General features: G+C 34.8%; 3 protein-coding genes across 4 annotated transcripts; 1 reads left to right on the top strand and 2 right to left on the bottom strand.

Moving 5' to 3' along the window:
* Window positions 1-1294: 1294 nt before the first annotated feature.
* On the bottom strand, window positions 1295-2346 carry LOC18100207 (fasciclin-like arabinogalactan protein 11). The gene has a single exon (XM_024602960.2). It carries the CDS (start codon window positions 2220-2222, stop codon window positions 1503-1505), a length of 720 nt encoding a protein of 239 aa, XP_024458728.1. The 5' UTR covers window positions 2223-2346; the 3' UTR covers window positions 1295-1502.
* A 3599-nt stretch (window positions 2347-5945) lies between these two features.
* On the top strand, window positions 5946-14024 carry LOC18100206 (uncharacterized). Of its 2 annotated transcripts, XR_002982349.2 has the most exons (12): window positions 5946-6367; window positions 7269-7586; window positions 7666-7774; window positions 7867-7960; window positions 8746-8833; window positions 8943-9026; window positions 10454-10550; window positions 10649-10736; window positions 10968-11073; window positions 11158-11250; window positions 12963-13588; window positions 13753-14024. XR_002982349.2 is itself a non-coding variant. In XM_024602980.2 (11 exons), exons 1-11 carry the CDS (start codon window positions 6197-6199, stop codon window positions 13359-13361), a joined length of 1647 nt encoding a protein of 548 aa, XP_024458748.2. In that variant the 5' UTR covers window positions 5946-6196; the 3' UTR covers window positions 13362-13742. The 2 variants fall into 2 exon arrangements, 1 of the variants encoding a protein (XP_024458748.2); XM_024602980.2 differs by lacking the exon at window positions 13753-14024 and having other exon boundaries at window positions 12963-13742.
* A 492-nt stretch (window positions 14025-14516) lies between these two features.
* LOC18100205 (uncharacterized) lies at window positions 14517-19461 on the bottom strand. The gene is made up of 8 exons (XM_024602981.2): window positions 19158-19461; window positions 17753-18253; window positions 16757-16928; window positions 16195-16489; window positions 15681-15753; window positions 15522-15612; window positions 15351-15430; window positions 14517-15103 (listed from the first exon to the last, which is right to left on the bottom strand). Exons 1-8 carry the CDS (start codon window positions 19230-19232, stop codon window positions 14885-14887), a joined length of 1506 nt encoding a protein of 501 aa, XP_024458749.2. The 5' UTR covers window positions 19233-19461; the 3' UTR covers window positions 14517-14884.
* Between the last annotated feature and the right edge of the window lie 1028 nt (window positions 19462-20489).

The raw sequence follows: 20489 nt of genomic DNA, 5'->3' as shown, positions 1-20489 counted from the left end.
AAAGAGAAAGAAATGGATATTGATGTTTTTTACATATGGAGAAGAAGAACAACAACAAAGGAGCCCCGTCTGTTGTGAAATTAGGGATTATATGTTTCTTATTGGGGTGTTTTACCGACGGTTTTACCGATGGATAATTAAATATTAATATTTTTCATCGGTGATTCCGTCTGTAATATTTAATTTAAATTTTCAATTTAATCAAAAATTTTCAGAAACCGCCAAATATCACCGACGACTTTTCAATCCGTCGGTGATTCCATCTGTAATATTAATTTAAAATTTTAATTTAATCAAAAATTTTCAAAAAACCGTCAAATAACACCGACGACTTTTCAATCCATCGGTGATTTTGTCTATAAAAAACAGTAATTAACAGTGCAATTGGGAAGTGAACAGTTCCAGAGCTCTCTGGAAAATACCGACGGAATTTTCCTTTAGTGATTCCCTTTGTAATTGACATGATGAACATTGTTCACAGTTTACCAACGATTTTACCGATGAAATTTATTTCGTTGGTATCTGTTTGTATAAATGACACATCATTATTTTTTTTGCTTTGTTTTAATTATATTTTTTTTCCAATGTAATTCCCTCGGTATATACCGAGGGAATATTTCCGTCTGTAAAATTCATCGGAAATTTACCAATGAAAATATCCTCTCGATATTTCCATTTATATTTATCAATTTTCTAATAATGAATCTATTAATGTAAGAGAGTCTAATGCATCTCTCGAAGAATTTCCTACATTTCCTCATCCACACCTTTGGATTCTCACCGTCAAATATTGGTAGTTCATTCTTGGTAAAGCTATATTGTATCGTCACTTGAAACTTTATTGCTACTCATTATCTCTCCACGATTGTAGTTTATTTGTGGTAAATGAATCCCATCAGGACAGTAGTTTTCCCTCGTGTCCCTTTATTTTCCTTATTAGTTGCAAAAGACTAGAGAGTAGCTAGCACTGACTCCATCTACTCAGATAATTGATCAATCCTTGTAGTCTGCTCTTCTCTTTGCTTTTATTGTAACATAGTCCTTACACCAATTTGAATAATGATACTAACAGGCACATCATGGCCAATTAAAAGAGGGTTTGTCACGGGATCAGTTTATTCCTCGATAAAGTTTTGCTTCCAAAATCTTCCCAGTTCAATAACTTGAATTGGTTGATTCAATGAAATTATTGAGCTCCGATTCATCTTTCTGTTGCATCCTCCATTATTATATTATCGTTTTGCATCCGATTCTCTATAATTGGTGATTGTATTGATTAGATTTCAATCCAAAATTTCAATCTACAGGATCGGAATTTTATTGCAATTAACTTTAAATTTGAACATAAGATCACAAAATTGAGTGGAGAGGAAGATCTCAGCCAATCATGGTACATTACATAAAAGAGGAGAGGGAGAGTAACCAAAGAATAATCCACCTCAGTTCAAATCACAACAGATCAATAAAACAAGAACTCCTTATCAATTTCCGAAAACAAAAACTCATAGCTTCAATGAAATTGCTGCGATCAGCACGACACTGACAGATACAGTTGCAATGGTTGCACCTGAAGCATCAACAGAGGCATCTTCCTTTGACCCTGCAGGAGCTTTGGCTGGAACATCTTTATCAGGCTTTGAAGGTGCAGGTGCTGGTGCTGCCGCTGTACCAAAGAGATCTAATGGCAGAAGGACCTGATCCACCTGATACACAACTAACTGGCCATCAGTGAATATAGTGTTAGCCACTGTTGCAGTATTAACCCCTGTTGTTATGTTCACTTGATTCCCTGATGTTGTCACATTTAGCGGGAACTCGCCGTCGGCACTGTTACCGGCCTGAGTACGCAAGGGATTACTCACAGTTTGGAAGCTTGACATGGAAAAGAAATTTGGAATGATGTGGAATTGCACCAGTTGGACCTTTTGTTGATCGCTGAGTGAATTCAGCGTGCCTGCTTTGAGGTTAGTAAAGGCGTTGTCAGGTGGTGCAAATACTGTTAGGCCTTGGTTTGAGTTGTTTAGTTGTGTGTTGATTTGGTCAGCCTCTTGGGTGCTTTTCATTAACCGAATCAAGGTTGTGAACTGACCAGCCTTCTCGAGGATTGCGGTGATGTTGGTTGGACCTGAAGGTGCTGGTGATGGGGTTTGAGCAACAGTCGTGGAGCCGTAGAGGAAGAACATCAAGAAAGGAACGAATGGGGAGAGGAGTTGCTTTCTCATCGTTATAGGCTACGTAAGATTCTTGCAAGTGACCTAGCTCGCTGTTTGCTAATTGTGAAGAGGAAGAGTTTGAGTGGCGGAGGAAGGGGGAGGTGAGGGGAGTATATATTGGGGAGGAGATTTGTTTAGTGGTTATTGTTATAGTTAGGTGAAAGGGTACAAATTTAAAGGTGAGGGGAGAACCTCAGTGCTGATCCTACTGGTAAGGTAGGAAAATCCAGGGATATTGCTTTGCAAGGCAGGAAATACAATAAGAAATGACGCAATGGTTGTTGCTTGTGGTAAGGGACAGCTTTGAGAAGCAACCTTCGAGCTCAAGGTTTCAGCGGTCAATAATACCAGTAGTTAAGGTTGTTAATGACCATGACAGCAATGTTGTGGAGGGGCCAATGCATGGTTGCCTTCACTGTGGACATTTCAAAAGCACTTCTCTGCGCAGCTTTCAGATTAGTAACGTGCGTTTGTCTAATTGTCGAAGAAATTTAAACGATTCTACTATATCCCAGGTCCGTATAGAAAATGCTAGAAATATGCTAGATGGATAGAGGCCATGGCATTTGTTGCTCGTCAAGTTTGAGTTTGAGTTCTTCGGAGAGAATTCTATTGCAAGCACTCTAGCATTACTAATATTTGTCTTTTTGTGTCAATACATTTTTTTTAAGAATTTAACTTCCTTTCTCGTACTTTTTTAAAACTATATCATTTACTCAGTTGCAGATAGAATTAATTTTTTAAACAAAGTTAGAAAATATCCTGACATTGGTAACATAATTTTGAAAAAAAAAATTAAATTTTATAAAGATTGATTCAATGTAACTTGATTAAATTGGAAAGTTCAAAGATGACCTGGACAATATTGGATTGATTGAGAATTAGATTTTTTTTATTTTTTAAAAATTTTATCATTTAATATTGAGTTGATTGAAAATTGAGTTTCATAATTTATTTTAATTTGTTTTATACATGATTATCATGGTATCATGATTTGAATCGCAGATTTAAAATATTAACCCAGATTGATATAATATGTTTGTCTTAATATTTTTTTGTTGAATGATATTATCTTGAATTTGTATTTTAATCAAACTATATTTTTACACCATCGTTCAGATTTGTTTTGAATCTATTAAGTTCATCAGGTCATATCAAGTTAATTTTTATATAATTTAATTTATTTTTTTTACTAGAAAAACATTGATATTTATTTTCTTGTTACAAAAAATTGATCCCTTTATTTTCATGCTACAAAAAATTGATCCCATACACAGCGGTGCCACATCCAGTTTAAGCTATTATTAGAAGCTCCAAGCTTGACTATTTTACAACCTTTCTAATGATTTGAGAAACTTTTTTTTCTTGCGGTTCCTCCTGAAATTATCATTTGGGTGAAGATAACAACTACTTTTTAGTTGTCGAAATCATATTTAATTCAGTTAGAGGTTTAAATCGAAGATTGCTTCACGTCTCAAAGAAAGAAGGGTGAAATGGATGAAATTATACAATATTAAAATTTTATTTTAATTTGATATCAATTGGTATTTACCACCAAATCTCCAACTAATGCATGTTATAATTAAGAAGTTGTTCTAATTATGCTTTCAAACATATAGTAATATAGATTAAGAACAAAAAAAAGAAATTCATGTTCTATTATGATCTCTCCTTTATAAACCAAACATGATGAATAAATAATTATTTTATCTCGTATATCATAATCAAACATAATTTAACTCCGTTTTTTATTTTATCTCGTCTTTTCTATTCTAACTGTCTTTATTTTTTTATTCTGAAATGCTAACTAAACTAAACTTTACCTAAAAGATTTGGTTGCATCTTTGAGAAGAATTGTTATTATTCAGGAGAAAGACTAGGAAAAAATCTTATGAATACACTAATTTGTATATGAACAATTTGTTTAAATTTAAGTATAAAGAGACTAATTAACAATACTCTAAAAAACATGAGTAAAGTACTGTAGCTTTCCCCACGTTTTTATTTTAGTTGAACTTATATATTATAATTATAATAATATAATAATAATAACATATACTAAAATACTCTGAGCTGTTTTTTTTTAAAAAAAAAAATTTATGTTTTTATGGTTTTTTTTTTTTGCTTTTTTCTGTGTTTTTTTTTAATGAATTTTTTTTTGTTTAATTTAGTTTGTTAATGTTAAATTTTTTTTATTTAGTTATCATATTTTTATGATACGGATCCCAAGTTTGACGGGTTAACCTGAAATTTTTGCTTTTCTTCTTTTTAATTAATTTTTTTTTCGTTTAGTTTAGTTTGTTAATGTTAAATTTTTTTCTATTTAATTATCAGACTTTCATGACACGTATACCGGGTTTGACGGGTTAACCTATCAATTTTATTTTTTCTATTTAGTTATCAAACTTTCATGACGCGAATCCGGCCCAGGTTTGACGGGTTAACCTAGTTTGAAGGGTTAACCGAGTTAATTCAGATTTTTTTTCCTTTTTCTTCATTAGTTTTTTTTCTTCCTATTGGTTTTTTTTCTTTTTTTCTTTTTTTCATTAATGTTATTATTAATATTATAAATATTACTTTTAAGTCAGGCGTTGCAGTCAAACCTAAGACTCTTAGGTATAGCTTTACAAAAAGACCCAACACTTTTAAATTTTATTTTTTATATAAAAAAAATAACCCGCAGCATCGCACGGTTAATGTAACTAGTTTAATTTATATGAAGGTTCCCTCTCGGATGTCTTTACCATAAACATGAAAACAATGCAACTAAAAAGCTTCACCAATTAGTTTAGCTTCCAAACAATCTGGCAACTCATCACAAATAGCTTTTGAGCCCAAGGCATGGCTAAAATCTTAATCTCACCAAGCCCCAACACAATATGGGCTAGCAATTTTAGGCCCACAAGAATATCCTCCAATCACTGTCTTGCACATACAAAAACAACACCATGATCTGCTTGAGACACAGCTTGATGTATAATATAATATATTTCCCCAATTACATAGTCTAAAGCATTGTTTTAAAAACTGGTCCGGCTTAATAGATCAATCTAGAATTGAACCAATTCAGGATTGAAAATAGGTTGGGTTAAAAAAAAAAAACAGGGGAAGAAAAAACTCAGTGTGACCCGGTGGGTTGACCCGACGACCCGGTCAAAAATTCAGTTGCAACTAGTTGACTTTTGTTTTTTTTACTAAAATAACATCGTTTTGATTTTAAAAAAAAAATGATTCGAGCGACCTGGTGATCCGGTCAAAATCCAGAACCTAAACCTTGAATCGGACCAGGTCTAAAAACTATGGTACAAAGTAATAAACAAACCGAAACAGCAATACTCACTCTCTTTTTTAGGGAGTTGAATTTAGAGCAAGTCTAAGGTAGCGGTATAATTTGACTGGACTTTAGTGAAATTTAAAAAAAAATTTAAGTTTTCATATGTGTTTTTTAATTATTTTGATATATCAATATTAAAAATAAATTTAAAAAATATAAAAATATTGTTTTAATAATTTTTAAATAAAAAATACCACCCCTCAATCTCAACAATTAGATATAGATAAAGACATAATTCAGTGTTTACACATCATTATCAATATCATCTTCTCCTCTCATTGGCAGAAAACTTTCGGACCCAGACACCCTCCTCCTCTATCATCTCCACCGTTCATTTACTTGACTTTTAAACCTCAAAAGTCAAACACAACGGATCTTTAATTAAAAAAAAAACAAAAGCAAAGCAAACATTAACAACAACGTTTCTCAGAAGCCCCAAAACAGAGGATCCAAAACTCCCCCTCTCTCTGTTTGGTCTCCACCGAAGACCCAGAAACAGCATATCAAAAGTAAATAACAAAACTTCTCTCTTTAAAAATCAAAACCCACCAGCAATTCGTTTCTTTTTTTCGAAAAAAAGAAAAGAGATCAAACCCTAGTGTCATGATCAGATGCTTTAAGGTCTACAACAATAAAAGGCAAGGACACCATGATCAACACAAGCAACGGCATGATCTCAACGTCATCTACATCGGCGAACCCGCAATCACCGGGATTAAAGACTTATTTTAAAACCCCAGAAGGACGTTATAAGCTTCACTATGAAAAGACACATCCTTCTGGTCTACTTCACTATGCCCATGGCAAAACTGCTACCCAGGTCTTCTTTTTTTCTTTTTGTTCTTTTTATTAATATCAATTTTGTCAATTTGATTCTTTCGAGTTTTTATGGAGTTAATTTTGGTTTCGAAGCGTTTTGGGGATTGCCCATTTCGTTAACTGCTTGTTTGGAAACACTTCTATGCTAGAATTGATTTTAGCTATTTAAGTAGATTGAATTGATTTGATTTGCTAATTGATTTTTTTTTGTTTGAAATAGGTTTTAAAATTGTGGAATTCTTTTGACTTTAGTGAAAATCCATGATTTATCCAACTTTCCCTCATCTATAAAAAAAACTTATGTCAAGCATGTGTGTGTGTGTGAGAGAGAGAGAGAAGGGTGTGAATGGGATTAAATTTTAATGGGTCAATTTTGAAGCAAATCACACTCCTTGTGATTTGCAAATCTATAAATATCTCTAATTTTAATTCGTTGTAGAACTCATTTATACTACTTAAAGCTCAGCAAACTCTAGAATTGGGTAAATGGTGTTGAAATGATTGCATTCCTACTCAAATCTTAAGTTTCCAAACAGCCTGTAAAAGCTTTATATTTTTTACAACTTTTCGTGTTAGTTTTGGTTGGTGACTCTTAAGTTTTAGAAATTTTTTCTCATTGTCCTTATATTTGTTGTGGTTTTTGGTATTTTGTTTTAGCATTGGCAATTCATTAATTTTCTAGGGGTTTTTTAGCAACACCCTATTTTTGAAATCAGCATCTGATTGGGTTTGGTCAACTATCATGTACTTGGTCAATGCCCATTTATTAGAATCAACATTTACTTGGTTATCTGCTAAATTTTGATATTGTCATTTAGTTAATGTGATAATGCATAACTGTATATTTATCAATGTCTCAATTTGAGTTTTTGATTAGAAATTTGGTTAAATTTGATTATCAGGTAACCCTAGCTAATCTCAAGGACAAGCCTGCCCCATCAACCCCGACAGCCCCACCTTCAAGTTTCAGTGCGAGCAGTGGTGTACGATCAGCTGCTGCTAGGTTGTTGGGTGGTAGCAATGGAAGCCGTGCACTTAGCTTTGTTGGAGGGAATGGTGGGAATAAAAGTATTAGTAGTAGTAGTAGTAGGATTGGATCATTGGGGGCTTCGAGCTCAAGTAATTCAATGATTAATACAAATTTTGATGGAAAAGGGACTTACTTGATCTTCAATGTAGGGGATGCCATCTTCATAAGTGATTTAAATTCTCCAGATAAGGTAACTCGATATCTTTTGTTGATATTTTTCGTAGTGGAAACATGAGGTGGGTATTTAAGAGTTCTTGGTTTGAATATAGGACCCAATAAAATCCATCCATTTTAGTAATTCAAACCCTGTGTGCCATGCCTTTGACCAAGATGCTAAGGATGGACATGATTTTCTTGTTGGCTTGAGTTCTGGTGATGGTAAAATCTCAACTTGAGTTTGGATTACATATTTTTCTTTATTGAAAACTTAAAACTTTCTGATATTATTGGCAATATTTGTGCTATTGTAGTCTACTCTGTGTCACTGAGACAGCAATTACAGGATGTTGGAAAGAAGCTAGTTGGGGCCCAGCATTATAACAAAGATGGTTCAGTTAATAACAGGCAAAATTACTATAGTGCTCCTGACCTTCATATTTTGACTATATTTCTTTATCATGCATGCTTATACTTCCAAGCTTTATCTTATTTAAGTGATGATTTTGTTGTCAAAACAGCACGTATGCATACATAACTTCACTGAGTTGTGAAAATTAGCGTGGCTTGGTCATAATGCAAGTCACAGAGAAGGTTGCTGAGAAATGTGGGAATCCTCGGTGATGTTAGTTGTTGCAAGTTTGAGCTTAAGAGACAGTTTTTTAATTTTCATCATTAAATATTGTAACCTAAAATAGAAACCTAAAGTTGTAAATTCCCAACAAATCTAAAAATTATCAAGAAAAAAAAAAAACTTGCATCATAGAATCGAATTAAAGCACATAAAAAAGTGATCTATTTGTTGTCTGTGTCACTGGGTGCTGCCAATGCTATACCCTGTGAAATCAATTACAGAACAGACCTTAAAATGTCCAATTGCTCATATTGCGTGGGTATGCAACTTTTTTTCCCAACAGTCCTGAACTTTCTATAGGCTACAAGTGAAAAGCTTTCGAGCAATCCAAAGAATATATACTCAAAATGTTTTACTTGTCTAGCTTGATATTTTCTAGAAACTCTGAAATCTTGGCTTTCCTTTTTGTTTTTAGGAGAAAAAAATCCCCTGGGCAGAGGTGTTATACAAAAAGACCATTTTGTTAACAAATCATATTCATCAAGTATATATATTACCCTTATGACCATTGAGTGTTATGTGCAAAACCAATTTAATTAATGCTGCTCATTTTCAACAGCCGTTGTATGAGTATTGCATGGGTGCCTGGAGGAGATGGTGCTTTTGTTGTTGCTCATGCTGATGGTAATTTGTACGTCTATGAAAAGGTAAGCCTCCAACTTGAAAAAAATTACATTTTATCATCTTCCATAAAATTTCAGAGGTCAAGTTGTATCAAGAGATCTTATCTATTTAATTACGCTTCTTTTCCTCTAGAGCAAGGATGGTGCTGGTGATTCTTCATTCCCTGTTATCAAAGATCAAACTCAATTCTCTGTTTCGCATGCCCGGTACAGTAAGGTAGAAGAGTTTGTCTTGTTGCTACTGAAGTACCATGTTGTAGTCTTACTTTGATCATTGCTTCATAATCTTGGTTTCTAATGGTTCAAGCAATCTCTACTTGGGAATTATTTTTAAAATCCAGAAGCAATTATCCTTTGTTGTTATTTACTTGTTTGGTAATTGACACCATAAATCTGTTACTTCACCCTTCATCTGGTAGCTCTTCCTCTTCAATATTTATCATGGCAAAGTATTGTTCAAATGTCCATGATATAAGAAACCATTTTGTTTTTGTTGCCAAGTTAAGTTCGATGTATATACGTAGAAGTTTAGAGATGTGCACATTTTCAGAGCAACAATTAGTCATGGTGTTGCAAATGACACTGTGATTGTGATTTTAAATCTTTCTGAAATATTATGTTTTGTTTGTTTAGGGTCATCGTTTTAGTCAATAATTATTCTCTTTCATGTTTGTTTGAGAATTTATTATGTAACTTGGTGGAAATAGATACAAAGAAGAGAGAGAAAGTTTAGGTAGAGATATGCTTATCATTTTTTGTGGGTCAATGATTCGATTTTCTCTCCTGCATGTGTTTGTCCCTTTTTTCAAAGTGTTCTTAGTGGAGAACTAATAGGATATCGCTAGTTACTCTCTAAGTACAATAACATTTTCCGTTAAATTGTGCTAGTAGAGAGAGTAGTGAAGTAGGCTATGTCGCTCAACCTCATTTGTAGTTTTCCAATTCCCCATGCCTACTTGTGTTATCTTTGTGAGTGTTGGATTTGATTTTCTCTCTCTTACATGTGTCTCCCTCTTTTTTTCAAAGTGGGTCAGGAGTAACTAATAGGATGTCACTAGTTATTCTCTCAGCATCATAAAACTTTTCGTCAAATTGTGCTAGTGGAGAAACCGGTGAAGCATGCTCTGTAGCTCAACCTCATTTGCAGCTTTCCAATTCCCCATGCCTACTTGTGTTATCTTGGTGGGTCCTATATTTGATTTTATCTCTCCTACACGTCTCTCTTTTTTTCAAAGTGGGTCCAGTGGAGTAACTAATAAGATGTCACTAGTTATTCTCTCAGCATCATAAAACTTTTCGTCAAATTGTGCTAGTGGAGAAACCGGTGAAGCATGCTCTGTAGGTCAACCTCATTTGTAGTTTTCCAATTCCCATGCCTACTTTTGTTATCTTGGTGATTTTACTGGGAGGTTATACATATGTGTTTAGATGCTTCTGTTAGATTTGCATGTCATTAGCTCATTTCCCTTTGGCATTATAAGAACATCTTTCACTAGAAGCATGTGCATCTCGAGTGATAGATTATTTATCTCCTTCTTATTCCACAAAATATGCAGTTCTTTCCTTGACTCATTATTTCTTGATTTCTATACTTATGCAACAAAATATGCAGTTCTTTCCTTGACTCCTACAAACTGCATGCAGAGTAACCCAATTGCCAGGTGGCATGTCAGCCAAGGTTCAATAAATGGCATTGCTTTCTCAACCGACGGGACCTATTTAGCAACTGTTGGAAGAGATGGTATAACACTGTACTTATTGTTGCATCTAATGTTTTCTTGTTGTTTTATTCTGTGTTGGGTAGTTAATGTAATTGATCTTAGTCTTTTGCTGATGCAGGTTACTTGCGAGTTTTTGACTATTTAAAAGAACAACTTATATGTGGTGGGAAAAGTTATTATGGTGCCCTTCTTTGTTGTGCTTGGAGGTGACTAGCTTTACCAGTTTTCAAGTCATAACTCATTGCTATTTTTTGAAAATTTTCTTCCAACATTTTGCTGTGGTTGTAAACATGGGAAAGAAGCCATGGCTCTTGACTGATATACCCTAAGACCTTTTGTATTTAAACTTTCAGTCTTTCTTTTATGTTGGTCTTTTGCATTTCAATTATTGATATTGCTTTACAAGAAAACTGATATGAAGAGTGTCGCCCTCTCAGCATGGATGTGAAGTATATTTTGACTGGAGGAGAAGATGATTTAGTTCAAGTCTGGAGCATGGAAGATCGGAAAGTTGTTGCTTGGGGTGAAGGACACAGTTCATGGGTAATATTCTCAAATAATGGTAGTTGATAGTCTATTACATGATTCTGGTCATCTTATACAGTTCTTATCTGATGGAGCTGGCAGGTGAGCGGAGTGGCTTTTGATTCATATTGGTCATCACCAAATTCAGATGGCACAGGGGAGAATGTTGTGTACCGGTTTGGTTCTGTTGGTCAGGTATGCTAAACATTTTTATTGCAATTCATGGTTGACCTGCTCTACAGCTAGCTGAAAGCAATTTTAAGTTCCAGGGCAGATAAAGGCCATATGATTTGGATGTGATATCCAAAAAAATGAAAATTTGGGTGCTGCGCATGATGTATCACTTTGGTTGAAGTTAATAGTGAAGCAAAGGTGCCTGAGTTTTTAGAACCCTGGGAGGGTGCTTTTGAAATGCAATCATTCTAAATAAGCAATATACTTAATATTTAGTGTTTTAGCTCCAGCATAACTGTAGAACTAGGAGAGTATTCATTTTTATGGAAAAAACATATTGATTGCTATAAATAAAAGCACAAGCTATGTTAAAGCATTTAATGCGATGAACATACCTTATTTTATTATTATAACTAATGTGGCCTTTATTGTTTTTTATTCACCACCTTTAGGTATTCTACCTCATCACAAACTAGTAAGTCCTATGTAAACTTTGTGCCATCATGCATGCTAATCTCATCTCAATATGACATTTTACTCATAGTGGAGACAGCAATTGAATTGGTGTTGAGTCTCAGAAGAAGCTCAATTTTTTTTCCTTTTTTATGTACAAGAGGCTAATATTTGGTAGTGGTGATTCTGGGTGGTGGTACACATAGTTGCCAAAACAACAAGGGGATGCCAAGTCTGGTGGTTTCAAATGTGATGTAAATTTTTTATAGGGTTTAAGAAAGAAAACTATCTTGAAGATGATATCCTTTTATTCAATGTAAGTGCTATGTGGCCTTTTCTTTTTCCTGCAAGATCTTGGATATTCAAAATAATGGTTGAAGGGTTTTTTCAGTTTTTTATTCTACAGAAAGAGATACTTTAACTAGCAAGTTAGGAAGACTTGGTCAATGAAAAATATTTTATGGTTTAAAAAAAAACCATAAAACATGGGAAAACAACTTACAGTTCTCAAGATGAAAATATTTTACTAGACTACATTTCATTAAATCCCAGGCTCCCACTAATTAATTCTTACCTTTTCCTTAACAACTATTTTTTCTTAGGAAAATACTTCCCACAGAAGTTATTTTTTATGAAACCAACGGAGCCTTAAATTTTTGTTTTGGGGGGGGGGGGCTTTACCTTTTTCTAAAAAGAAGATGAAAATAAACAGAGCTATGTATTTTAATTTTTGATGACTTTTATATGGTTATTTTTAGTTTGCAAATACATATTAACATGCATGAATTTAATTGTATTATTTTTGTGTTACATGTGCAAGGCACGTGCATAGAAACTAGTTAATGTGGGGAGTTGTTTGAAGACTGGTCAGATTAAAAAGTTGAGTTATTGTGATCATCGTTTTATATGTCAAAAGAATAATTGAAGTGTAATATTAGTTGCTAGCTCAGCTTAAAACTGATAAGATTGATCAGCAGTAAGAGTTTTGGGTTTTTGTATATATGCAATGAATTGGACCTGTCTGTATGTTTATTTTCCAAACACTAAGTAATAAAAGTTGGCTGAAGTAATTTGAACACAGTGAACCAATGCCTGCAGCAGTAAAGAACATGTTGTATGAGTTAAAACTGAGTGATGTGATGGGATTGAGGTGTCTGTATGGTCTCTTATAACATTAACTTCCCAGTTTTCCCCAATTTTTTGATTCCTTGTAGTACGTGTGCGCTTTAAAAAAAGGCTTCATAACTAACCATGTTGCAATTTGTTTGTTTTGTCAACAGGACACACAGTTGCTTCTATGGGACCTGGAAATGGATGAAATTGTAGTGCCATTACGCAGGTGCCCTCCTGGTGGATCTCCTACTTTCAGTACTGGAAGTCAGTCTTCACACTGGGACAGTGTTATCCCAGTTGGTACTCTGCAACCTGCTCCAAGCATGCGTGATGTTCCAAAGCTTTCTCCTGTATTAGCTCACCGTGTTCACACAGAACCTCTTTCTGGTTTAGTATTTAGACAGGAATCTGTTCTTACTGTATGTAGAGAGGGCCATATAAAAATCTGGATGAGACCTGGAACCTCAGAAAGCCAGTCAGGCAACTCTGAAACCATCTTAAGTACCAGTTTGAAGGAGAAGCCATTATTGTCAAGCAAGACTGGCAGTTCTGCATATAAGCAATGACCAAATTGTCATCAGTTTCCTAGGCAAAATGGATCTCATTTTCGTGAATTTGATTTGAATTTGCTGTTGTGGCTGTTGATCCTTATTCTACGGTTGATTTTCTCAGAGGTAGAGCTGGATGAATGTGATCTGATTGCAGGGGAATCCGTCAACTGGGTCCTTTTGTATATGGAGAGATAAAATGCCATTTATGGCTCTAAGAGCTCGGGAGGGAGAAAACCCCCTATGTAAGTACAAAACGGCTGTTGCTAGGATATAACTTATATAATGTTTAATTGCTGACAGAAATAATTGGAAGTTACTCCTTCGAGATTTGCATTTCTGAGGTGATAGAAGTTCATTTGATTCTGCTGGTAATGAAATTTCACAATTGCCTTAAAATTTTTGTCAGGTATCCTGAAGCTCTCCCACAGTAACATGTCATAAGCTTCATGTTATGGCTAGATGATATTTATTTCTCTTGGATGTACCTTTGATTTGGAAGAAAAATTATTCTTTTGGTTCGTATTACCTCTGAGTTTTGACACAAAAGTTATGTTGAAGAACATGGAATTATGGGAGACTAGTGCTGTATTTATATCGATATGGTTTATTCAGGCTAACAAGCTGAACTAGAGCCATACCATGTTAGCAAGAGATGTTTTGTTGTGATTGTTTCTCTCATTTTGCCCTTGTCTGTTTTGTTACCAATCCATCTGGTGGACTCTCAAATCGAAGTTTTTTATGGGGAACCTAGTATGGAAAGATAGTTTTTAAAAATGTTGATATTAAAAATAAATTTTAATAAAAGAAAAATATATATATATATATATTTTTAATATATTTTTTTATAACAGTACTGACTCTTCGCCAAAGTTTCACCTGTTCCAAGAAAAAAAAAATAGTAACAGAATACTGTCTTCCTACAGCTGATTGTTTGCAGGACTTGCTGCGTTACACAATTTCTTCGCCCAGGACATTTGGATGATTTTAATGCTTGATGTACGAGAATGACACGAGTTTTCTTAAATTAAGGTGCGATTTGATCTGTTCCTTTTTATCTTTCCTTCGTTCATTTACTGTGGAGTTCCTACTTTGGCGCCATGAAGTCTAAACCAATGAAGTCAAGCATTTTCACAAGTAAAAATAGAGAGAACCAGAGCCTACAAAATCAAAGACGCCAGAAAATAGCTGCACTAGAGCCAAGAAAGAATTGTATTCCTTACAAGAAGTATTTCACACCTTACAACATCGTAACAACTACGAGACGAATCCTATTCCTACTTCTGGCCCTGACATAGGTCAGTGGGGATCGCTCCAGGTTGTGTGGATATGAAAGACGCAGTGTTCCATGCCAGGTGTGTTGTAAGCCGCCTTGTACAACCATTTCTTATACCCAAAAATAAAACAAAATAAAAAAGCTGACAGACCTTGTATATACTAAAATACAGCCGGAACCCTCCATTTTTGAACAATTGACTGTAACTGATGAATCAAAATGTACAACAGATTAGATGGTATGCATTATTTCTGGACCTCCACTTTCAGCTGGGTAGATGGTTCGGATTTGTCACAGTTTCATCAACCACTGTAGGCTGTTGATGTGGTTGTGCCAAATCCTGAGAACCACGCTGTTCATTTGGCTGATCAATCCATCTTCTCCTCCATCTCATGATCTCAACTATAACATACTTTCCGAACATCGTAGCTCCAAAACCAGTAAATGTGGCAAGGAGAACACATAGAACAGCCTGTATATGAAGCTGAGGAAGCAACAAACAAACCATCAATACAAATCATATTATATCTTTAAGAACGAGGGATTGAACAATTCAAAAGCCTGACTCATCATTGTTTAACCACAAGCAAGTACTATGATCCTTCAGCAAGTCCCTTACTAGAGCTTATTTAGAAACTTAAGACCAAATCCATTTCCCCAGTAAAAGAGTTTGACTTTGAAGTTGAACTGAAAACAGAAATAACAAAACAATGAGTGAAAGAAACACTCACCAATGAATAGAGGAGGTGAGCAGGAAGGACCACTAATCCAAACTGAATAGTTGCATAGACCCAGACATACCTTCTCCTCACTAAACCCAAATTCCAAATAATGAGACAATGAGATCACAAAATTTGCTAGAAGAAAAAGTTTGTCAGAATACAGATACAAGGTCAGCCTACCCATTGTTGTTGAAGTCATGGAAGCAAGCAGGCCCAATATGCAGGAAAAGGGAAGAGAAACGGCAATTGCACCAGACCCCATTTTCCCAACCTGTAAAATGACAATATTAGGTGCTGTGGTAGGCTTGAAGGGCAGGGATAACGAGTTGCTATACTTACCAGAAGCTGCTCAAGAAAACAAAAGTAGGCAAGCATGCTGACAATGACAAGAACAGGAACATCCTGCCAAACCCTGAGAAAATTTGCAACCATCTTCTAAATGAGACAGTGGAATTCAAACATCAGCTGAAAGCTAGAATAATATTTCAAATCAATCAAGAACGAATTGTGACACCACCATCAGCAAAAAGACACATATGAACAACAAGGACACAATCAAGTTTTTAAATTTATTCTTGATAACCTAGCATTGCCTAATTCTGGTCCAAGAAATTAGACAGTCCTACACTTGTGCATTTCAAGTTTATTTGCTTAACCAGGATAATAAACAGAATGCTTTCAGCCCTCGCTCTGATTCATGGAGAGGCTTTGTTATATCTGACATATGATTGCCTAGCTATGGTTAATATATGTTATTTATACAGATAGGCGGAGATTACTTTACATAAAGAAAATGAGAAAACCAAGAACATCTAGTTCCAATGAAATACAGAAAGGGAATAGCTTTAGATGCCTGTGTTGAGGAACCTCCGAATGCTGAGTTTGACCTTGAGAACCAACGGCCTGAGAATTTTGAACTCGGAGAAGGGTAACTGGTAGATTCAAAACATCCTGCTTGCACACCTCACATGTTCTATTACCTTTAACACTAAACCATTTTACAGCACATTCTTGGTGCGCCAATGCAAGTTCACCCTTACAGCTGCATTCCATCTTTAGGGTGTCAGAACCTTCCCCCAGTACAATCAAGCAGATTCTGCAAACAGCTTCTTCTTCGGGAATATCTTCTCCACCATCATCATTTCCATCTGAACCACAAGGCTAAAGATAAGGCAAAGGTTGGTCATCACAAGTTACGTGACAAGAGAAAGCATTGTAGTTGAAAGCTCAAATACCCAAACAATCAATGATATCCCGATTAAAATACTAAAACCAGTCATGCCTTTTTTCAGCCACAAAATCCACAAATTGTATGGGCTCCGTGTCCATGAATACCCCCCTCCTTTTTCTTTTTACAGCCTTCTGATTTTGAGGCGAGAGGGAACAATTTAGAGCAATTAAAAGAATGGCTATACCAGTATCATTCCTGGGTGATGCATTAGATGTTGTCATTATTGAGACAGCCTCCTCAGCCACTCTTGGAGTACTTGGAACCACACGAAACAGGCCACCTAAAGAATCCAACTTCCTTATGCTTCCATCTTTTCTAAAATCAGGGACAGAGTGTGATCGATGAATGGGCCTTTTCTGTAAAGTGAGGAAATCTCCAAGAGTCAGGAAGAAAAATTGCCTTGCACCAAATTGTGTGGGATAAAGGAAAATGGCTAACTGAAAGATTTAGGAGATGCACCAAGTGGGAAAGATGCTTAACAAACCAGTTAACCATTGCAATATCATTCAACAGACTAATTTACTTGCAAAAACCAATATGAATCACCACCAAACTACATTTGATTGATGAAAGTAGGTATGCAAGAATTTATCTATCTGCCAGTAAAATGCATTCAGTGCACAAACAAACTATAAAGAGCTAAGTGGAATTGGCCACATGTAACACCCCAGCATAAATTTGAATGGTTGTATTGTGATAACACCTTTCTAACTATTCAGGATGGCTATAAAAGCAGAGATGTTCAGCTCAAAATACTCAGAGAAGAAGGCAAATAACCCTTCAAAATACACACACATCCCTATTCCCTTGTGACAATTTTGAATGAATAAATTTTTTCAGCTTACAAGAAGATTTAAGGCCATTAAAGTCAGTGATTGAATTGGCAACCTTGTAGCAACAAGTAGGGATAAGTAATGACTAGTCAATAAATATAAACGAAAGATTTTCATCACCAGAAGGATAATGCATGCTGCATGCATTCTGATGGTATGTGGCTGGTTGCGATGTTGTGATTTTTGCAACTATCCATAGATTGATCATGATATGAAAACAATAGATGAAGCGATTCCTTCAAGATTTCCATACATGTTGCTCATAAAGCGCTACCAGAGGTAAAAATGATTAACTTAAATCCTGAACAAAATATGATATTTCAAGTTCAGAAGAGGTTAATACTTACAACAGAACTAGGTGGATTAATCATACTTCCTCCATGCATAGACTCCGGATTTGAGTGAGCAATAGGGGTAACGGGTAAGGATGATGTTCTCGTTGTCCGGAGTGTAAAAAGCTTTGTGAGAGACAATGTCCTGGAAATGAATGGCTTCTGCTTTGTTGTTTCTGATGAACCTCCCTGTGCAAGCATGGCGGCAGCCTTCTCAATATCCAAAGTACTATTCCGATATTTAAAACTTAACTTTGGAAGTAAACTTCTTATGTTTGATTTGATTTTTGATGACAAGGGATCAGGGGGCTCATTCATTTGGGCAAAACTAGGGCTCGGCATTGGTGAAAAAATTACTCTTTTGGGGGTGGAACTTGGTATTGGGGGCGTTTGAATTGTCACAAAATCAAATCTTGCATCCTCTAGACTGTTTGATTGTATCTCTAAGCTGAGCTCTCGGTGCCTCTGGTGCTGTCCCTCTGGATTATCCTCAGTTATTTCTGTGGATCTCCCAACCTAAGAAGGATCAACAAGGAAAGTTGGAGTATCACTCTATAACAGATAGATAGTCCTTCGCAAAACCAACACTTAAGTCAAATAGGTAGCCAGCGACATCAATACACCAACACAAACTCTCCCTATTCAAAGATCATAAATTAATGACAAACTTGAAATATTCCTGATCCAGAACACGGAATTGAAAAGAAAAGAAAAAACAGGATATATTGCAAAGATAATTCAGTATTAACGTGCTATCAGTGACTAAGAAACCCCAGATATTAAGAGGGTTGAGATAAGCTTTAAGAGCAGGTTGAAATTCAATATGATCGTTAATCATGTCCCAAATTACAACATAAAAGTAATACAAAACATGTCTATCCAATTAAAATAATTATGTTGAGACCCATTTCAAGATACTGAGAAAAACGCTACTGTCATTGCCGCAAATGAGCTTTGCAATGAAAGACTTAAGTTGGTAAAAAAAAAAAACTTGTTTGCTTGTTGACCTTCCTAATGTCTTACAGTCTGGCGATCCTTGCCCCTCTAAAGGGTCAAACACAGCATAGCATCATAAGTATGGATTTTCAGTTTTCAGCATAGGTATTTAATGATGCCAGGATCATCAAAACAAAAGCATGGGTGAATAAGCATATAAGGTGCAGCCCTTGCATAAAAAAAAGACACCCAAAATATATATAGGAAGTCTAGAAATTTAAAACCCACAAGGAGAGAGGGAGGATGATGCATGATTCATGATTTTAATAATAGCCCACCAAAAGAAAAGGTTGCCATTAATAAAACAAGTAAAGAAAACTAAGGGGGAAAAAAAAGCTATGAAGTTTTTTGGAGGAAAACATAAAGAACAAGAGCATAGCATGGACAAATAGACAAAAGGCAAAGAGAGGAACAAAAGTAGTGCCTTTGGAATTGGAGGATCATCTGGGTTACTGAAATTTTCTCCTTCTTTGGTGGGTGAGACTTCTTCATTTCCCATGAAAGTGAGTTGACGCAATGAATTCTTGAAAAAACCACAGAATTTGCAAAGGCCGAGTCTTCTTTAATGTATAGTGATCATCAACTGTTGCAAAACACTTGCAAGAGCTGACTTGTTGAGAGAACGACAGAAGCTGTCGAGAAACCAGAGGGAGGGAAAGTTAAGGGGAAAAAAAAAACAGCATTACTGGTGCGTAAGTGGTATCATCACCTCAGAAACTGGCTTTTGCTTTCTTTTCTTGGGTTTTCTTTATTTAAGTAATTCTATTTATTTTTTATTTTTTCGCTGAGCTGTTGTTTCAAAGTCAACCGGTGAACCCGGGACTCGAATGATTTGAAACCTTGATTGGGTCTGTTTTATTAAAAACCTGGACATGTAAGTGGCTCGTAGAAAATTGGTTGACCTACCGGGTCAACTCAAAACCCGGATGACCCGGTAAAATCCAGTAGAAATTATTTTTCTTATTAAAAGTGTTTTTTCTCCTAATCAAATATTCATTTTTTTATATATTTTTCAGTTGGTTATTACCTCATTTCAAAGTTTACTGTATAAATATTAGAAAAATATTTTATTTTTTCAATGTAAGATTTAAAGTTCTTTGGTATATATACTTTATATTTATAAGAAAAAAAAATTATTGTTTTAATGTGGGATATAAATTTTTTTTTTTATTTAAATACTTCAATTTAAAATAATAGAATATTATTTTTTTCAATGTGTGATAAAAAACTTTTTAAAATAATTTTTAAACTTCATTATTTACAATATGTATAGTTTATATCCACGTATATTATTTCTTAATTTTTTTATACAAAATATTGAAATTTTAAATATTTTTTAAAAAAATTTTATATTAACCCAAGTTAACTCGTATAATAAAAAATTTAATTTCTTAATCAAGTCAACCCCGGTAAAATTTAATAACTATAATTTCAGGATGCATAGGCTAGGGAATGTATGTTGGCCGGTAAGGTGTAGAGAGTATATAATTAATTAAATTTAATTTCTAATAAATTCAATGTTGAAGGATGAAACTGGAAAAATTAATTAAAAAAACATAAAAAAATTATCAGAGTCAACCAAGGTTAACCTGTTAATCTCGCAACCCGAGTTATGAGACTGGGATGACCCATTAAAAGTAAAATTCTAATAAATCATGAAACTCAAGTCTCAATAGATCTGGTGTTGAAATATGAAATTTTAAAAAAAAAAATTGATTAAAAAAACACAAAAAACAACCTGAATCAACCAAGATTA

Source organism: Populus trichocarpa, chromosome 6, assembly GCF_000002775.5.
Source record: "Populus trichocarpa isolate Nisqually-1 chromosome 6, P.trichocarpa_v4.1, whole genome shotgun sequence".
NCBI classification, from domain to species: Eukaryota; Viridiplantae; Streptophyta; class Magnoliopsida; order Malpighiales; family Salicaceae; genus Populus; species Populus trichocarpa.
This window is presented reverse-complemented; position numbering and strand designations above follow the sequence as displayed.